Below are 19,024 nucleotides of genomic sequence, written 5' to 3'. Positions count from 1 at the left end.
ATATTATGAAAAACTATAAGGATAAAATGAGTTAATACATACAAATCATTCTGCATATATGTTAGCTATTATGATTCTCCTACTTTAATTTTCTTCATTTAACATATTACTAACTAAAACTATTTTTGTCCCCTAACTGCAACACAAGATCCATAAAGGGGCTGGGGAGATAGCTCAGTCGGTAGAGTGCTTGCCTTGCAAGCACAAGGCCCTGGGTTCGATGCCCAGCACCCAAAAAAAAAAAAAAAAAAAAAAAAAAAAAAATCCATAAAAACAGGGTTTTCCATTGTATTTGTAGCATCCGACATATTAGAGATCCTCGATAAATATTTGCTGGATGAATGAGAAATCAACAAAAAAAATCAATATGAAAAAGACAAAAGACTGGCAGAAGAATAGGCTGAGGATATGAATAAGCACTTCACAATAAAGGATACCTAACAGTCAACAAACTTTTAAGAGATGGCATTGGATCCACTGATTTCACAAACCTGTTAGTCTAATAAGAGAAGAATGGAGGAAAGGGAACACTAATATATACCTGGCAAATGTAAACTGAAGCAAACGCACTGGGAAGAACAATCTGGCATTACCATCAACATCACCATCACCATCATCTCCACCATCATAATCAGCACTGCCACGACCACTACCACAGCCATTACCTCAATCACCACTGCCACCATTACCTTATCTCCATCACCATCGCCATCACCACTACCATAATGGTTATCTCCATCACCACCACCATCACTGCCACTGCAGCTAACAATTTAGAGCACTTACTATGTGGCAGGCACTGTAATAAGTACCATAGATTCTGACTTTGGGCACTATCAACTGTGCAACTTTGATATAAGTCCCTTTATTATTACTCCCATTTTTTAAAAAAGCAACTGCGATATACAGAGATTAAGTAAACCACTTAAAGTCACAGAGCTGTAAGGGTAGGGCCAGGACTCAAATACAACCAGGATGGTCCCAGAATCCATGTAATTACGTTGCTTATTTATGCATTTTTACAGGTTAACCATCCTTTTAGGTGCTTATTGGCAATTTTTAGATCTTCTTTTGTGAGCTGCCTACTCAAAATCTTTGAATATTTTTTCATTAACCTTCCCTGTTTTCTATCAAATCATGATAGATCTTTAGTACCGTATACATGTGCACATGTCCTGGTGCTCTGGTTAGGATATCAAATTACTTCCCTAGAAGGAAAGGGACTACACTAGAAAGAGAACATGAGGGCCAGGCATGCTGGTGCACACCTGTAATACTTTTTTTTTTTTTTTTGGGTGCTGGGGATCGAACCCAGGGCCTCATGCTTGCAAGGCAAGCACTCTACCGACTGAGCTATCCCCTTAGCCCCACACCTGTAATCCTAGGCACTGAGCTAAGATGGGAGGATTTAAAGTTTGAGACCAGCTTGGACAACTTTGATCCTGTCTCAAAAAATAAAAAGGCCTGGAGATGTCATTCAGTGGTAGAGCACCCCTGGGTTCAATCCCCAGTACACAAGAAAAAAAAAGAGGAAAAAAAGCATGAGGAGGTTTTGGTTCCATTTATTAAAAACAGTAAAGGTCACCCCAAGGTGCATCACATTGTCCTGATGATAAAAGATAATGAATATCCACAGCTGGTGAACTCGGCTGAGGCTGACTCAAATTATCAGTTATACTCACCACAAATCTGTCCCCATCCTGGATCAAGAGCACCATGTTACATTATCATGAGACCATCTCATTCAATAATGAATTTTAACTGCAATTCAGGTTCTTCAAGAACCTGAAGTCATGAACCTAAAGTCTTGAAATCACGTGAGATTTGTCAGTGGCTCTCTGTGGAATTCCACTATTGATTTCTTCACTCTTTTCCCCAAAAGCACAAAACCAACCTTCCAGCTGTCATCAGGGGGCTATGAGCCCTCCATAATGACTGAATAGCAAGCCCTGTATTCAAGCCTGGCTGAAGTGGAACCTTGACAATCCCCTGTGCTAGCAGCTTCCAGTCTGTATTGTGAACCAATCCCTTTTCACAGACATTGGGTTGCTTCCAGTTGCTGGTTCATTTAAACTCCTATCCTATCTAAACATGAGAAAGTATGGCCTATCTCATTAGCCTTCTCCTACATTAATCCCACTATTATCAATCCATTTTGATGCCTACTTCACATAAAAACCCATTTCTCATAAGAGATAACATTTAACTATAATACAATTTTATTCAACACTCATTGGCCAGAAACTAGTCTAATGCGAAATTTAGTTTGTGAAGTGAGACCTATCTTTGAAAACAGTCCAAGATTAGAAGAGGAAATGGTATATAGGTTAAAGAAAGTATATATTCTTTCAAGATCAATACATATAACTGAGAGATTCAGTACAACTGTTTTTAGCTATTCAACAACAGCAAAAGGCTTACTTCTGTCCACCTTAGGTAAAACTCTTCCTAAAAATGAAATGAACAAAAGAAGTAGAAAAACAAATTTTAAAAAAGCTCGAGAAAGTTGGCAGACTAATGACTATCCTTTATAATAGTCCAAATTAGTGAAAAGTTACCCATTTTTAATAGCCTTTTCTCACCCATGCTCGCAATTTTTTTTTTTTTCCCCTGATAGAATAGCTGATATCTACCAGCATCTGGCTTTTCTCATTTCTGGTCCTTTCTCAGCTTACTAAAGTTAGATAAGTTAAAAAAAAATTCTTTCTGGCTGAGATTCATTTCAAGATTGTATTACCTTTGTTATAGTTAATAATATTAATGTGTATTAGCAAAGTTAAAAATTTGATGTGCTTTTTAAATTATATTCCTACTTCTAAATTCCCTTGCATACCAAATTTTCATTTTTTGAGTCCTTTTTTGGATGTCCCAATGCCTACCAAGGAACAAGGATATTTTTCTACTTCTTTAGGTACCGAGGATTGAACCCTGAGGTGACTTACAACTGAGCTATATCCCCAGTCCTTTTTTTTTAATTTGAGAGATTCTCACTCAGTTGCAGAGGCTGGCCTTGAACTGTGAGTAAACAGGTGGGCATACTCTGTAAACACATTTGCAGATGTGTCTTAAGTCACTTCAGGCTGCTATTAGAAAATACCAACAACAGAGTACCTTAAACAACAGACATTTGCTTCTGATAGTACTGGAAGCTGGAAGTTCAAGATTCGAGTGTCAGTATTGCTGGGTTCTGGTAAGGAATCTTTCTGGTGGAGACAGAGCTCTGGTCTCTTCATCTCTAAGCCCATCATGAGGGCTCCACCCTCAAGACCTAATCACCTCCCAAGGCTTTATGTCCTAATACTATCACACTGGATATTCAGGCTTCAAAATATGAATTTGAAAAGACACAGGATTTGGTCCACTGCCAGGGGCCCACCATCTCCGTCTCTGAAAACTACTGTTGACCACTACAGTAGTCAACTTTTCACAACTATAACAAAATATTTGAGATAACTAACTTATAAAGAAAAAAGGTTTATTTTGGCTAACATTTATAGAGATTTTAGTCCATAATTGGCTCTATTGCTTTGGTGAGGCAGCACTTCATGGCAGGAGTGCACAGTGAAGGAAAACTGCTTAAACAACAAGCCAAGGTGCAAAAGTGGGTGAGGAGAGGAGACAGGGCTGAGAGGGAGGGAGGAAGGGAGCAGAGGCTAGAGATAAATAAAACTTGGGTCCCTAATTCTAATAAAGACTAGCTATTCTTTATTTTGAAATCACCTATTGTATGTTTAAATAAAATCTCCTTTTTCTTGAGCCAATCTGTAGATATTCCCACACATTAAACAACAGATGCAAAGAGCTATGTTCCCCTACTTACCACTCATGTGGCCCCCAACAAGTCATTTATCTCTAAGAGCCATGCCTTCTGTGGCAGTAGAACAAGGGTCTGCCTGCGCAGATGACTGGAGAAACAGGGTGGGCGAGGCTAGCGGGAAGGTGCCACGGAGAGGACACAATCACTAAGGGCTCCAGAACTTCTGAGAGGGGTCATCATTGGCGTCATGAAAGAGAGGACATTTGGGTTGACCTTGAATTTGAAATAGAGATAAAGAAAGATGAGAACACCCTCAGAAGGACAGGGCATAAGGGGAAGTCACACAGGATGGCCTAAGGAGGAGCGTGGACAGACAAATTCCCTTGGTGAGCAATGATGTCTGGCACTGAATTTGCAGTTGTTTTTGGCCCCCTGCTATAATCACATCCCGCCCCATTACCTCAACACCTTCAGTAAATGGTGTGAACAAGAGCCCCTTAGTGAGGTCCTAGGGGTAAAGTGAAAGCAAGACAACTGCATGCCACCCAGGTACAAATGCTGAAGAAGAGTTAAAGGAACCAAAACCATGAGGGGTCCAGGGATGCAGGTAGGTGGAGGCAGCCCAGACATGCTTGAGACCAAGGAAACTTAAGTCCCAAGAAGCCCCCCTAAATACGTGCTAGTTTGAGTCATTTTGTGTAACTACTAAACAAACTGTGATCCTGGAAGGTAAAAGACATGGAAACCCCTTGGTTATAGGACAGGGATAAATCCTAGAAGCTTCTAGACTGAAAACAAGACAAATGAGGAGAATAGGTTACCTAAATAAGAAAGAGAAGCAGACTGGCAGAGAAAACAATCTCTATACCACTAAACACTAGAAAATAATAAAACAATGTGTGGGGAGTTTAAAGAAAAATAATTGTTGGGATGGGATTGTGGTTCAGCAGTCAAACACCTAACTATTTCAAGGCCCTAGATTCCATCCTCAGCACTGCAAAAGAGAGGGCTGGAGGAAGACAGGAGGGAAGAAAGGAAGGAAAGAAGGAAGAAAGGGAGAGCGGGAGGGAGAACAATTATTATAGAAATACGTATGAGGGTAAAAGAAACGTCAGACATGAACAAACTAGCCATAACCACAACGTAAGAAAAAAAAAAAAAAAATCAAGGTGGATATATTGGTGCATGCCTAGAATCCCAATGACTTTGGAGGCTGAGTCAGGAGGATGGCAAGTTTGAGGTCAGAATGGGTAATATAGAGAGACCAGGCCTCAAAAGAAAAAAGGAAGAGCTGGGGATGTAGTTCAGTGCTAGAATGTTTGCCTGGTACATGTGAGACCCTGACTTCAATCCCCAATACTGCAAAAAAATTAAAAAATTAAAAAAATTAAATTAGTACTTACAAAGAAGAAAGGAGAGAATGAGCTTAATAAGGAAGAGTTGAAAGCAATAAAAACGGCAAAGCTGTCAGTAGAATCTAAAAAGTTTTTGACAACATGGATGTGAAATATAATAATAGTTAAGAAAAACGTTTTTAAGGACACAAGAGCAAATACTAAAGAAGTCACAAGAAACTAGGATATTTCAACAAGAACTAGGAAATAAGAGCAAAACCTCCTACATATTTGTGTCTTATAAGATGGTATAGTATTTTAGAGTATGGTTAATTTCTGACAGTGACAGGGAAATATGGATTAAAAGCATGCTTATTCAAAATTTACAGATAAACCTCAGGATTTTTTTTTTTTAAAGGAGAAATTAAAATTTAACACTGTCAGCAAACAATAAGAAAATAAAGAAATATTTTTAGTGCCATGAAAACATAAAATTCAAATGTAGGATGTGATGGAAGCTTTCTAATGTGATAGCCACAAGTCGCACAGGGGTATTTAAATTTAAATTAATTTCAGGGCAGTTGCAGTGGCTCAGGCCTGATTAAATCCCAGCAGCTCGGGAGGCTGAGGCAGGAGGATCACCAGTTCAAAGCCAGCCTCAGTAAAAGTGAGGTGCTAAGCAATTCAGTGATACCCTGTCTCTAAATAAAATACAAAATAGAGCTGGTGGTGTGGCTCAGTGGTCAAGTGCCCCAGTTCAATCCCCAGAAAGCATCACAAATAAATAATAAATACATAAATTTAAATTAATTTCAAATAAATAAAATACTGAATCCAGTTCCTCAGTCACACTAGCCACATTTTAAGTGGTCAATAGCTCCAGATGGTTAATGACTACCAAACTGGATATTTCTATTATTCCAGAAAGCTAGCAGATAACACTAATAGTGAAAAAACAAGGTAATGAGTAAACAACTGGAAGCATGCTTTTATTCATGTTAATTACATATACCCACATATTAAAATGTGAGTTAATTAAACTGTTAAACTGGCATTTTTAGGAATGTCTAGGAAAACCAGGGGCTTTCACTCACTATACATTGTTTGAATTTTTTAATAAGCATATTTTTACTCTTATAATCAGTAAAAGTGATTGACATATTTTCAAGTGGAATAACAACTTATCTCCTTTCTTGAACTTGGAACAGAACTTTAGTTCTGTTAAAACAAAGTGATTTTAACGAGTATAGATTTACAGTACAATGTGCTAAGTAACAAAGCTGGCCAGGTACATGTCCTATACTTAGAAATTTTCTGTATTTTAGCCACCATGGGAGCAGGGAGGAGTCTGTTCTGGGCCAAAAGGTGATATCACTGTCTCAGACACAAGTTTAAGCTGATATTTGATCTTTTAAAACTGTATTTCTTGAACGAGGAGGTCCCGTGGGCAAGGGCTTTTAATACATCTTTCCATTTCGATTTTTCCAACTGATAATAGACCAAATTTCAGAAAGGGTAACTGAATTATGTTATAAATTTCCCATGACAAGAAAACTCTATTGAGAGTTACAGTTAGTTTCTTAACTTTCCCACCGAATCCATATAACTAAGGGGAAGTTTCCATAATCAATCTCAATAATAAATTAAGTTAGATATGCTACCCAGAGAAATTTCAGGTTTTTTTCCCCTAAACTGGGGATGGTACAAGAGAGGTCATATTCTCTGTTATAAGAATTTCATCTGTCAAAGCTTTCATCTTTGTCAAATACCAGATCTTTAATTTTTCCAAGGAAAAAAAAAGTCCTTAAAAATGTCTTCACTCTCACTGGGTCTGGTGGCACATGCCTATAATCCCAGAGGCTTGGGAGGCTGAGGCAGGAGGATCTTAGATCAAAGCCAGCCTTAGCAAAAGCAAGGACCCAAGTAACTCAGTGAGACCTTTCTTTAAATAAAGCACAAAAAAGGGCTGGGTATGTTATGCAGCTCAATGGTTAAGCGGTCCTGGGTTCAATCCCCAATACCAAAAAAAAAGTCTTAACTCTGAAATACTAAAATTATATCACATTATCACTTCTACCCCAGGGACTTAGTCACTTATCTGCCAACACATACACTTGTTTATTTTTATTCCCTACATAAATATTGTTGGTATTTCCCCATAGAGTACATTGTGGAGGAAATTCTGAGTGAAAATGGGATGAAAAACATCAATTTGTGTAGGGCATATGCATTCTGAAAGTTAGTGTTGGCAAAGCAAGGAGAGAGACCTGGTTTTGTTATCAACTTAAACATCAGTTTATTTGAGACCAACTGTGTAACTGTTTTCAACACTGGATAATGACTGTGCCTAATGTGGGGTGATGGTGATCCCTACCAGATGTTATTCACAAATGGGGAAGATGCACATGGATGGGCTAAGAAGACGGTGAATTTTAGCTAATGCTTCAACAATTTACCCGTTCCTCAACAGTTTCCCAAAAATTCTTCAGAAGAAAATAATAGAAAGCATAACACATCAAGAATGAGCAGAGGGGGGCTAGGGAGATAGCTCAGTTGGTAGAGTGCTTGCCTTGCAAGCAGAAGGCTCTGGGTTCAATCCCCAGCACCACAAAAAAAAAAAAAAAAAAAAAGAGCAGAGGGTTAAATATTAAGGATTTTTGATTAGCTACGTAACCTCAAACCCAAGTGTGAAAGTTCTTATGAAATGCATCCTACAGGTGACCTCTTCTGGACAATTGGAACCCACAGAACAGAAATCTTCAGTCACTTAGTCCTATTTCTAATCATTTATATAAGAAGCTGGACTGAAGCTAATTTTTATCTATGTAGAAAGTTTTTATAAGGAAATAACAGTATAGACAAGACTGCCTTATAGCTTTTAATTTGCTTTTTCAGGGCTCCCTCAAGTTCTTCACTAAGACCTGCTCATTTTTAACCAATTGTAAATCATACATTTAAGCAAGTAATAGAATCTTTCTAGGTAATCCTCTATTAGCTTGTTTCTAATTTGCTGCATATTGTTCAAAAATAATAACAGTACACTTCTCTAAATATAGTCTCACGTACTGAAACTGATAATCTCTCCCCTTCTGCATTTTTTGGGAATTCATGAAATGTTTACAGTATATACCACATCTATACTTGAATGAACCAAAAAGTTAAAATAAGCACATTTTCCATGAAAATAAGACACAAAGGTAATAAGATTCAAGCATTTTATAATACTTATTCCTTTTTAATTAAACATAAAATATCTCATTTCACTCACATACTTTCAGCATTATCTACAAAATTAAATACTCCTTTTAGTTCATAAAACTATATGAAAATAAAAGCATATGTAGTAATATTTAGATTTTAGTGCAGAATAATAATCTCACTGGGTATTTTTCTTTTACCTGAGGCTATCATTTCAACCCAATTTGTTAAAATAACTAGCAAATACATTACCCTGAATGATGGGGGTGAATTAAATCTTTCAGGCTACAAGGAAACTTGTAAATTACTGCTCTGTGCACTGACCACCACCAACTGGCCTCAAAGTGATAATCTGTCTTTTAAAGGTGAAGCATTAACCTACTCATTCCTCTAAAGGCTCATTGTTTGTTGCTTATTTAAATTGGTAGAGAATGAAGAGGCTAAGTATAGAAAAGAGGACTCTTTCAAATTTTAACATTTACAAACTTGAACTACCTAAAAAAAAAACAAAAACCTAGGTTTCTACGGAGCAGTATCATCAGTACAGGAGCCAAATCAAACACAATCACTCCCCCAAATCTGGCACGCACTGCTAAATTCAAATCCAAAAAAGCAGTCCAACAAGAGCAGCAACTTGGAGTTTATGAATCTTCTTATATGTTAAGAGACTACAATAAATCCATTATATTAATCTTTCTCTCACTAGAATTTACTATCACGTTACCTGCTCTCAGTTAAAACATTTCAGTCCACGGGGCATCTCTAAATTTTGATTAACCATGCTAACACATAATTAACATGTTGATGTACAAAACTGGAAACCTCTGAAGAGGGCTCAAGATGCCTTTGGATGTTATTCTGGGAACTTCACACAGCCTTCCAGCAAGGTGTCAGGGAACAGTCACAGATCAATGGGCACATAGATGAGTAATTCTCTGTACCATGAACATTCTTGACTGTGTAAGCAATGAGGCCCTAATCAAATTTCTAACCCAGAATACCAAAGAATATGCAGAAATTACAGGGGGAGGAGTCCAGGTTCTCCCCAGAAAGATAACAGGTGCTGAACTTATGTGAGTAATCCATCAGCTTGCATCTGGAACCATTTCTGGCAACAGAGCTATTGTTTCAGAAACATATTTTATTTAGCTATCTATCACAGGCAAATTTCTACCACTAAAGAGAATACAGGCTCAGATTTCTGTACAATTTCCTTTCCTCTCTTTCAAAATCTTTTCTAGACTTGAATAACATTCAGTACTTGCAGCTGCCACTTAAGTGTTTGCTGTTTAAAAAAACAGCTTGCCAATGGAAGATACATGTAGTCAGCTTTTCTTTTTCTTGATCCATCATTTAATATTTTCTAACGCACTAAAGGTCAATAAAGGTTCCTTTCTTAAATAAATCTTATAGTAGACTTTAACTAGAATGCAAATACACTTTCAATCATCAATCATTTAAAGAATCTCTCCACCAACTGAATAAATAAGCCATCTGTGACTCAAGCCTCCCTAATCGTGTTTTTAGGCTGACCCACTTATACAGTCACCACGGTTCACACAAAATCTCAGTTCGAACGGGGCAGCAATAACTGCTGTGTGCGGGCGCATAATTTGAATCCAACAGGGTAGAAGGATAATACAAACACCTATAAAAGGACAAGAGTCTTTTATTTAAAATGACAAACACCCCGCCTCTAAAAAAGAGAACTTCAATACCAGCCTTAACCAGAGCAATCTTTTCTTCAACAAGGGAGCAAATCAAGTCTGCAGGGTAGAAAGGAGGGCAAGCGCAAAGGATGAAGAAACCCGATCAAGTGTTAAAACACTTGGTGCATTTGGCTTCGGAGAGCAAACACTGGGTTTGCAAGCAGGATGCGGTCAGGTCCGCGGGAGCTTGGTTCAAGGGGGTTAGCTCTGCTCTATACAGGCCTCTAAGGACCCACTGGAAGGTGGCAAAACTGAGTGTCCCCAGGAACCGGCCGCGCCGGGACCCCTTCGGCGCCCCCTGCCCGGCGGCAGAGGCAGAACTTTGCGCAGTTCGCTGTCAGCAGCCCAGAAACCGCCAGGGGCACATCTCGGTTGCACTCCCTACACGGGCTCTGCCCGTTTGTACTTTACTGGGGATGGTGGTGCTTGGGGGAGGAGAAGGGGGGGAGGGTGTGAAAAGACTCAAGGAAGGATGGCAAGGAACAGGGAGGACCACTTCCATCCCACGCGCTGCGGACGGTCGAGGACGCCGCCGCCACAAAGGGAAGGGCGTCGAGCCTCTCCTCGGTTCCCACCGAGAGTCACTCTCTGGCAAGGGCAGCACGCAGCCCCCACGGGGCCAAAGCCAGCAGCGGGGATGGGCGAGGCCAGCCGGCGGGGACGCGCGGCAGGTGACAACCGCGTCGCCGTCCCCAGTCCGTGGTCCCCGCCTCCCCGCCCACCCTGGGCCTCCCCCCTCCTGCGATCCTTCGACCTGTACTTCACAATGGTCTCGAGCCGGGGCTAAATCACTGCAGAGCTGAGCAACCGCGGGGCCCCACACCCCGGAGAAACAAGCCCGAACGGAGACCCGAGGCGCGTGTGGTTTCCGCCCTGTCCTTCCCGGTGGCGCCCGCGCGCCGCTTCCTACCCTTTGGCGTGCTCAGTCTCTTCCTCATTGTCCCCGTCTATCCCGCACGTGTCCTGGTCGTCCAGCTCCAGGCTCTGCTGGCTGGCCGCAGACTCGCTGTCCTCCGCCATCGCGGCGGCGCGGACTGAGGAGGCGGCGCTCGGAGCGGCGGGCGCGGCACGGTGGGGCGGGCACGGCGGCAGCTCCCTCTAGTGCCGCCCGCCGTCCTACTCCGAGTCCTGAGCCGGGCGCCGCGCCCGCCCCGCCCCGGCCCGCCCGGCCCCGCCCCCGAATGACCCCGCCCTCCTTCCCCGCCCATAGTCTAGCCACGCCCCCCCTCCGACCATGCCCGGCTGGAGGAAGCGAGTTTTCCCTAGCCCGGCGGGGCGGGAGTTTGGAGGAGGGTTAATGGAGCTGGGGGACTCCTAGCCCGAGGCCTTGAGGAGCCGTCCGGCTCTGCACCCGGAAGCCTGAGCTGCTCCTCTGACCTATCCTCAACTCTCAAGGCCACGACGTGAAGACTGCTATGCATCCGCATTTTAGGAACACAAGCCACGCGATTTTACATCTCCGCCTGTTTCAGAGCGCTTCTGCTTTTGCAGGGAATTTTACAAAGGAGTAGGCATGCCAAGGCCAGTGACTCCCCGAAGCTCTTCCTGCCCCCTCGTACGCATTTGCTTTTAAAAATTCCATTTCACTTATCTATATCTATCGATTGTAAAACCAAAGTCAAAGTCATACCAGACTGCCTTCAACTTCCCACCTTCCTGTTCAACCATTCTCACAATCATAAAACTTCTCCCATTTGGGATAAATACAGTCCTCTGGGACCAGAACAAACATTTTGAGGGAAATGGGGACACCGTTTCAGGTAAGCCACTCTGCCACCCCCAAAGTGAAGGTCATAGCCTAGATTGCCAAAGAAAAGGCAGGTGAAGTTCAGATTCCATTTGTTTTCGTTCTGTACACAGCAGTCCTTCCTTTGCTTTCCTGAGATAGATAATGTTCAAAGTTCCTGCAGGATCGCCAGAAGTCTATACGGTGGTTTTCACAAAAGCAGAAATTGTGCAATGAGGAAAAGGAGACTAAAAGATCACCAGAAATTTGGTCATTTATTTGCTAAAGGTACTGAGACTATTTTGTGGCTTTTTCCCCTAGAAGGGAGACTATGTCCTAAAAATACGATATAGAAGTATCTAAAGACAAAAATTGCACAGCGATTTCAAAGTCCATTAGCTGTTTGATGTTGATCCAGCTAAGGTTCTGTAAGAAGTGCAAATGGGGCCAAAACATGGAGGAAATACAGTATTACTTTTAACAATTGCAACTATTTCTGAGACAGAGTCCTAAGTGGCCTTGAGCTTCAAATTTGAGGATAAAGGCAAATACAGATCAATGGAGTTCCTGCAGCTCATCTCTAGGAACATGAATAGTTGGAAAATTGTAACCTGCTTGAGTTACCACAAGGAACCTGACCAAGCCCCACAGATCGACCACAATAGCCAGTCAGAAAGGTTCTCTCAAAGATTTTTTTAAAGTACAAGGCAAAGGAAACTCAGTAGACATATATTTGTTTGAATTTTCAAGCATTAACTAAGAACCTCTCAAAAAAAGCTAACAAAACAAATAATCTTGGAGAAATTAAATGAGGACTTCAAAAAACAGTTAAACACCAGAAAACAATGACAAGCAGGGAACATCTGTTCCCCAGAATGGAAATAAGTTTGCTCAGACATTTGAACAGTACTGGATTGAAGTATTATATAATACAAATGTTTCCCAGCATTAATCTTTTGAAGGAGGAAAAAATTTGCACATGACCCTAGGGGTTCCTAAATCTATTGTCATGTATAGAATATGTTTCTAAAATATTTTGCTTCTTTCCCTGGCTTAATCCCAGAGTTTGGAGAATGGAAGCCAAGTGGCACTTCTGGACTCTCAGTTCCAAAGCTTATTTAGGGGAAAAAGAGTTCTGTAGAGTGGTTGTCAGCATGTTAAAAGAGCACTTGGGAATTTCCTGTTCTGCCTGGCTCATCTCCTATTACAGATATAAGACCATAGTTGTATAATCGGTCTTGTTTCTTTTAAAGTATTATAACTTCTTTTTTTTTTTTTTTTTTTTTTTTTTTTTCTGCCCTGGGACCAGGGATTGAACCCAGGGGCGCTTAACCACTGAGCCACATACCCAGCCCTTTTTTTGTATTTTATTTAGAGACAGGTTCTCGCTTAGGGCCTAGCTAAATTGCTGATCTAGCTTAAAACTTGCAATCCTGCTGCCTCAGCCTCCTGAGCCTCTGGGATTACAGGCTTGTGACCCCAGGTTGGGTAATTTCTTTGTTTTTTAATTGTGGTAAAACATACAACATAAAAAAGTCTTTACTATCTTTGCCATTTTTAACTGTATAGTACAACACTGTGAGTATACTTAACACTACTAATCCCCAGAATTTTTCTTTCATTTTACAAAACTGAACTCCACACCCATTAAACATTTCCCCATTTCCCTCCCCTTCCAGATTCTGGCAACCACCATTCTACTTTGTTTCTAGGAGTTTGACTACTCTAGATACCTCATGTAAACTGCTTTCTCTTTTTATGAGTGGCTTATTTCACACAACATAATGTCCTCAAGTTTCATTTATGTTACAGCGCCGGTCAGATTTTATTCCTTTCTAAAGCTCAATAAGATTCCATTTTATGTATAGACAACATTTTTTGTTTATCTGTTTATCTACTGATGGACATAGGGTTTCTTACATCTTTTGGCTATTATGAACAATGCTGTTATAAACACAGGTGTACAAATATCTCTTCAAGGCCTTGTTTCTAGTTTTATTTTTTTTTTTTTGCATGTCTACCCAGAAGCGAAGTTGCTGAATCATACAGTAATTCCACGTTTAATTTTTTTTGAAGGACTTCTGTATGTTTTTGGTAGCAGCTGCATTTACAGTCCTACCAACAGTATGCAAGTGTTCCAGTTTTTCCCTTTCTCCTTCAGTGTTTATTTTCTTCCTTCTTTCCTCCCCGTCCCCTTTTCTTTCGTTTTTTGTTTGTTTGTTTGTTTGTTTGTTTGTTTGTTTTGACAGTGGCGATTTTTGTTCTTTTTTTTATTAAATTTTTTTTTTTTTTTACACACTGCATTTTGATTCATTGTACACAAATGGGGTACAACTACCCTTTTCTTTCTTTATTCCTTTGGGGTTTTTTTCATAGCAATCCTAATGTATATGAGGGATGTAACTTCTTATTATAATAGGAACTTATGCATAAGCCTGTTTTTGCTTACAAAGTACACTTTTAGGTGAAAATAAAGATTTTAAAGCCACATATAATACAGAAAGAGACTAGGGGTAGTTCCTGTTATCTATAGGAGAATAGGCAGTGACAAATTACAGATGTCTTAATTACAATGTAAATTTTACATAAGTCAATCTGTCTTTGGAAGAGTACTATGCATTAACTGTAAAGTAATACTATATACTTCTTGACCTCCAAAAGTATTTGAATATTCTTCCATATTTTCTTTTCTGAATACTACAATGCAAATAGTAAGTGGGGTTAGAGGTGAGCGGGATTATAAAGAGAAGCAATTAAGGGATTTTGACAGTAGGACTCCAAAGGCAATGTTGAATTAATACAGGAAATATAAAGATTCATTTTGAACCTATTTATGCTTACCATATATAGGCTACTCTTGTCTATTTTTTATTAGAAACAACTATTTATATTAGACACAACTGCAGAGATATTTAAGGAACTGGAATATGAATCTGAGGAAATAGAATGAAGTTTAAAGAAATAAAAAGATGAAAAATTTAAAGAAGTTAAGAGATAGGGTGACAGAATGAGACCTTGCATGCTTCTGTTCTTGGATTAGCCTCTGGCTGGATGTGAAGCAGAGTAGAGCTGAGCCAAATCAGGTTCCTTGTATTCTCAATCCTCAGTTAACTAACGATAAATATGTGAGGGAGGAGTCCAACTGAGGTCAGCATAACTCTCCATATAACCCATAGACTTGCGAAAAATAATAAGTGGTCATTACTTCAAGCCATTTTATTTTGGAGTATTTTATTATGCAGCGACAACCGTCATCCAGTAGAAAAGCAAAGACCAAATGAAAATCTTAAAAAACTTGACTCACTAATTACTGTCAATTATGATTATTGTCTGTATACCTGGGTATGTCTGAAAAAGACTCACGTCAAACCAGCAGTTTGCACTGACTATTCCTGATAGCCGACCTACTTCAGACTCATATTTGGCTTTATCTTTATTTTTAAGGTGACTCCATTTCTAATTATTGAGTAGCCCTACTGCACCTTTTGGAATCATGCATTTGAAAGCATTTCTTGTGGTCATTCTAATTTTCACTTCTTGCCTCTCATTATTCTGCTTATTATTCTTACTGTTCAGCAGGGTGGTGCCACAGTGCATAATGCAAATTAGCTACATTATAAAACTTGACTTGCGATGGGTGTGTCTTGCCTCTCTATAAGACAAGTTTTGGCTTGAGGGCAATGACACTGAAAATTCTAGAGGACTCTGAAATGATGCCAGATAGATGGAAACATGCATTTATTTAGGAACTGGAAGGTGTCTTAATTCTACAAACAAGGTCACACTGAAACCTCACTACTTGCTGAACTCCTTAAATACGTACAGGCTTATTAACAGTGCATCATTTAATACTGTATTTCCAAAGTTAATAAATGTTTTTATTAATAAATATGATATTGATGTCAAAATAAATAAATAAGCAAATAAATAAATATGTTCCAGAAGCATGCTGTTGAACCAGAAAATTTTGCTAGAACTCAAGGAAGCAAAAGGATCTATTTCAGCCTATTCCAAATCAGAGCTTCTGAACAATCCCAGAAAGAAAACTTGGAGAAAGGAGATAGTAAAGTGAAGAGAGTAGGTATGGAAGAGAAAGGACAAAAAAAAAAAAAAAAAAAAAAAAAAAAAAAAAAAACAGAGGAGGAGGAGGGAACAAGAAGGTAGAGGGGTGAGAGGAAATGAGTGAAAGCAGAGGGAATTGACTGTGTACGACGCCGTAGCTCCAACAGCCTTCCATGTGAGTGGTCTCTGCTTCCAGTCTCTTTTCAAAAGCACTACTTAAAAATCCTTCTGTAGCAACCCAATCATGCAAGTCCCCTGACTTAAGACCCTTGTAGCTCCCAGATGGTTTCTGCATTGAGTCCAAATTGCCTAGGGTAGTATTTAAGGACATTTACAAACTAGCTCTACCCTGCCTCAGTCTTCCCATGCCTTCCTTACTCCCCCACAGTTTGCTTCTTTAACCTCTGGATGCACCAGGCTCTTCCTCTGCACCAGATCTTTCACTTGGTCCTCAGCCTGGAATGCCCTCCTTACTTTCTTCTTAGCCCAAATGACACCCTCTCTATTAGACATTTACATGCTTATGACACTAGACCATCGCCTCTTGAATAACTCATTTACTTATCTCTGAATCCACATCACCAATCAGAGCCTGGAATTTAGAGGACCCTTCATAGAAATCTGCTGAATGAGAGAATATACCTTTTAGCAAGCCCAATACCTTTCGATAGTCTAGTTCCAGAAAAATTTCCCCTTACCATGGATTTTCATAAAATCCAAAGGTACAGTGATAGAAAGGAGAGATGCTGTTTACCTTGTTTCTCTTAGAACCAGAGATTATTTTTTCCAGGATTATATGGGAGTACAGGGTTCACCTTCCCATTCCTTCAAAAACAAAATGTGTGAGGATTGGGGAGAAGAGGACATGAGTCTAAAAAGCCAGAGGACAGTGTACTTTCTCCTTACTTACCCTTTATTCTTCATATAAGAGATTCCTTCTTTGTAACTCTCCTAAGCACTCTTTTGGGGTTGTATTTATCCCTGGGGGAGTAGACTCAGCCTGCCACGCACTTGAATTGCTTAGAATATATGGGAGTTTCAGCTGTCCCCAGTAGATTGTCTTAAAGGTGGAGGACACCGTGAATGGAGAAGGGGAGGAGAGTAAGAATGGTAAAAGAATGAAAAAAATGGAGCACTGAAACTGGCTCACATGAGCTTGCAAGAGTCCATTATGGGCACGTCCTCCAATTCCAAGTTCAGTGCTATGACTTTGGTGGGTGGATATTGACAGTAGCAAGAGTGTTCCTTGTTGAAAGCTCAGTCCTTGTACTCAATGCCAATCCAATAATGAGGACACGGTTTTGAGAAAAAGAAAAAAGAAAGCTTATTGGTTTGCTCGCAAAGGACAAACACAGGGGACTCCTGTCCCAGAGGCTGTGATTCTGCCCATCAGCAGGAACAGGGGGCGTTTAAAGAGGTGACTCAAAGGCTACATTCCATGTGTCCTCTGTCTGGAGTTGTAATTCACTTGTTAATTTGGGAGACAGTCATTTCTGAGATCTTCTGGTACCATCCCCAAAGTCTGGATTACTTCATTCCCATGGTGGATGTGTACTCAGGGACGGTAACTCTGCCTAGGATGGGGAAGAAAGGTAATCCTGCTTCCCCTGAGATTAGGGAGGGGGCAAGATTGGGGAGGAGCAGGGAGAGAGGAAGAGAAAGTGTGAAACATGCACATTTTAAAAATAAGATGCAGTGGCAGAGCAGCAAGGGTCATATTGAAAGCATAAAGTGAACCACTGTTACATGCTCACATGACAGAAATCAGGATAAAAATCAAGGCTTCCCCACCACCCTGCTGTAGAACAGAAGAAGTGAAAAACAGTAGAAAAGGAGACTGTAACTTCAACCTGAAAGCCTTGTGCTAAATTTCCTCACACCTTTACTCCAAAGCCACTATTCCTTCTGGGCTTGTCACTCCCAAGCTAGTTTTTTTTTTTTTTTTTTTTTTTTTTCCCCACTCCCAAATTTTTGGAAAATCTAAAAGTTTTCACTCACAATCTTAAACTTACTAGAAATTCACCCACTTATGAAAATTTTCCTTATGTATGTTGATCAGTCCACTGAACAGATTGGGCAGAGGGAGATACAAAACCCATAATACAGGGGACATTCCCAATGTTATCTGTTAATCAGACAATGGAGAAGATGTCAATGTAAGCATCCTGAGAACAGCCAGGTCACCATAAACTGTCTTGTGATCCCTAGGCTAATGGCATCTTTACTGTTATAGTCTGGATATGTGGTATCACCCTAAAATTCATGTGTGAGACAATGCAAGAGTGTTCAGTGGAGTAATCCACTGAAATGGATTAATTGGTGGAAACTATAGGCAAATAGGTTGTGGTTGGAGGACATACATAGATCACTGTGGGTGTGCCTTTAGAATTTATATTTTTGTCCCTGGTGAGCAGGGAGTGTCTCTCTCTCTCTCTCTCTCTCTCTCTCTCCTGGTTACGACGTCATGAGCTGCTTTCCTCCACCATACCCTTCTGCCTTTATGTTCTGCCTCACTTCAAGCCCAGACCTGTGGAGTCAGTTAACCATGGACCGAATCTCTGAAACCATGAGTCAAAATAAACTTTTCCTCCTCTACATTGTTCTTGTCCAGTCCTTTGGTCACAGCAGTGCAAAAGTGACTGAAACAATGGCGTACCTCCCCATGTCCACCCCTCATGAAATTTCCTTTAAAAAGAAGAGCCCAAGACTCCAAAAGCATCTCACTCTCAAAATAGCCTGTGTTCTCCCTTGAATGTGTACTCCCTGCTTTCCTAAATAAACCTGTCTGTGCTTCTACCTGCCATACCTTTAAATTCCTTTCTACAATGCTTGCTAAGGATTCTGTTGTTCTGAGTTGAGGTTGCCTCTGCCCAGGACCCCCCTGGTGACAACCCCATGGGAGCCAGTTGTTAAGCTTTTAACAACAACACCACTGCTGTGTGTTTTAAAAAAATCGTATGATCATGGATAAACAGAGGGATGGAGAGATGGATAGTTATGTAATAAAACAAAGACAGCAAACATGTTTCTTGTAGAATTTAATGCATGGATGTATGGAAGTTCACTGTGCAATTAGTCGAATTTTTCTTTCTTTGAAAATTTTCCTAATAAAGTGCTAAGGAGGGCTGGGGAGATAGCTCAGCTGGTAGAGTGCTTGGCTCGCAAGCACAAGGCCCTGAGTTCGATCCCCAGTACTGCAAAAAAAATAAATAAATAAATAAATAAAATAAAGTGCTAA

At 40.2% G+C, this 19,024-nt stretch overlaps 1 protein-coding gene across 2 annotated transcripts in view; it reads right to left on the bottom strand.

Moving 5' to 3' along the window:
- NMT2 (N-myristoyltransferase 2) overlaps positions 1 to 11,064 on the bottom strand; it is a 43,833-nt gene extending 32,769 nt beyond the window's left edge. The window contains exon 1 of one of the 2 annotated variants that reach the window (XM_079108178.1): positions 10,909 to 11,064. In XM_079108178.1, the coding sequence (XP_078964304.1) occupies positions 10,909 to 11,018 (110 nt within the window). In that variant the 5' untranslated portion in view covers positions 11,019 to 11,064. The remainder of the gene's footprint in view (positions 1 to 10,908) is intronic. The other variant, XM_079108179.1, reaches the window with a different exon arrangement.
- Between the last annotated feature and the right edge of the window lie 7,960 nt (positions 11,065 to 19,024).

This window comes from Sciurus vulgaris (assembly GCF_902686455.1).
Source record: "Sciurus vulgaris genome assembly, chromosome: 12".
Lineage (NCBI taxonomy): Eukaryota > Metazoa > Chordata > Mammalia > Rodentia > Sciuridae > Sciurus > Sciurus vulgaris.
This window is presented reverse-complemented; position numbering and strand designations above follow the sequence as displayed.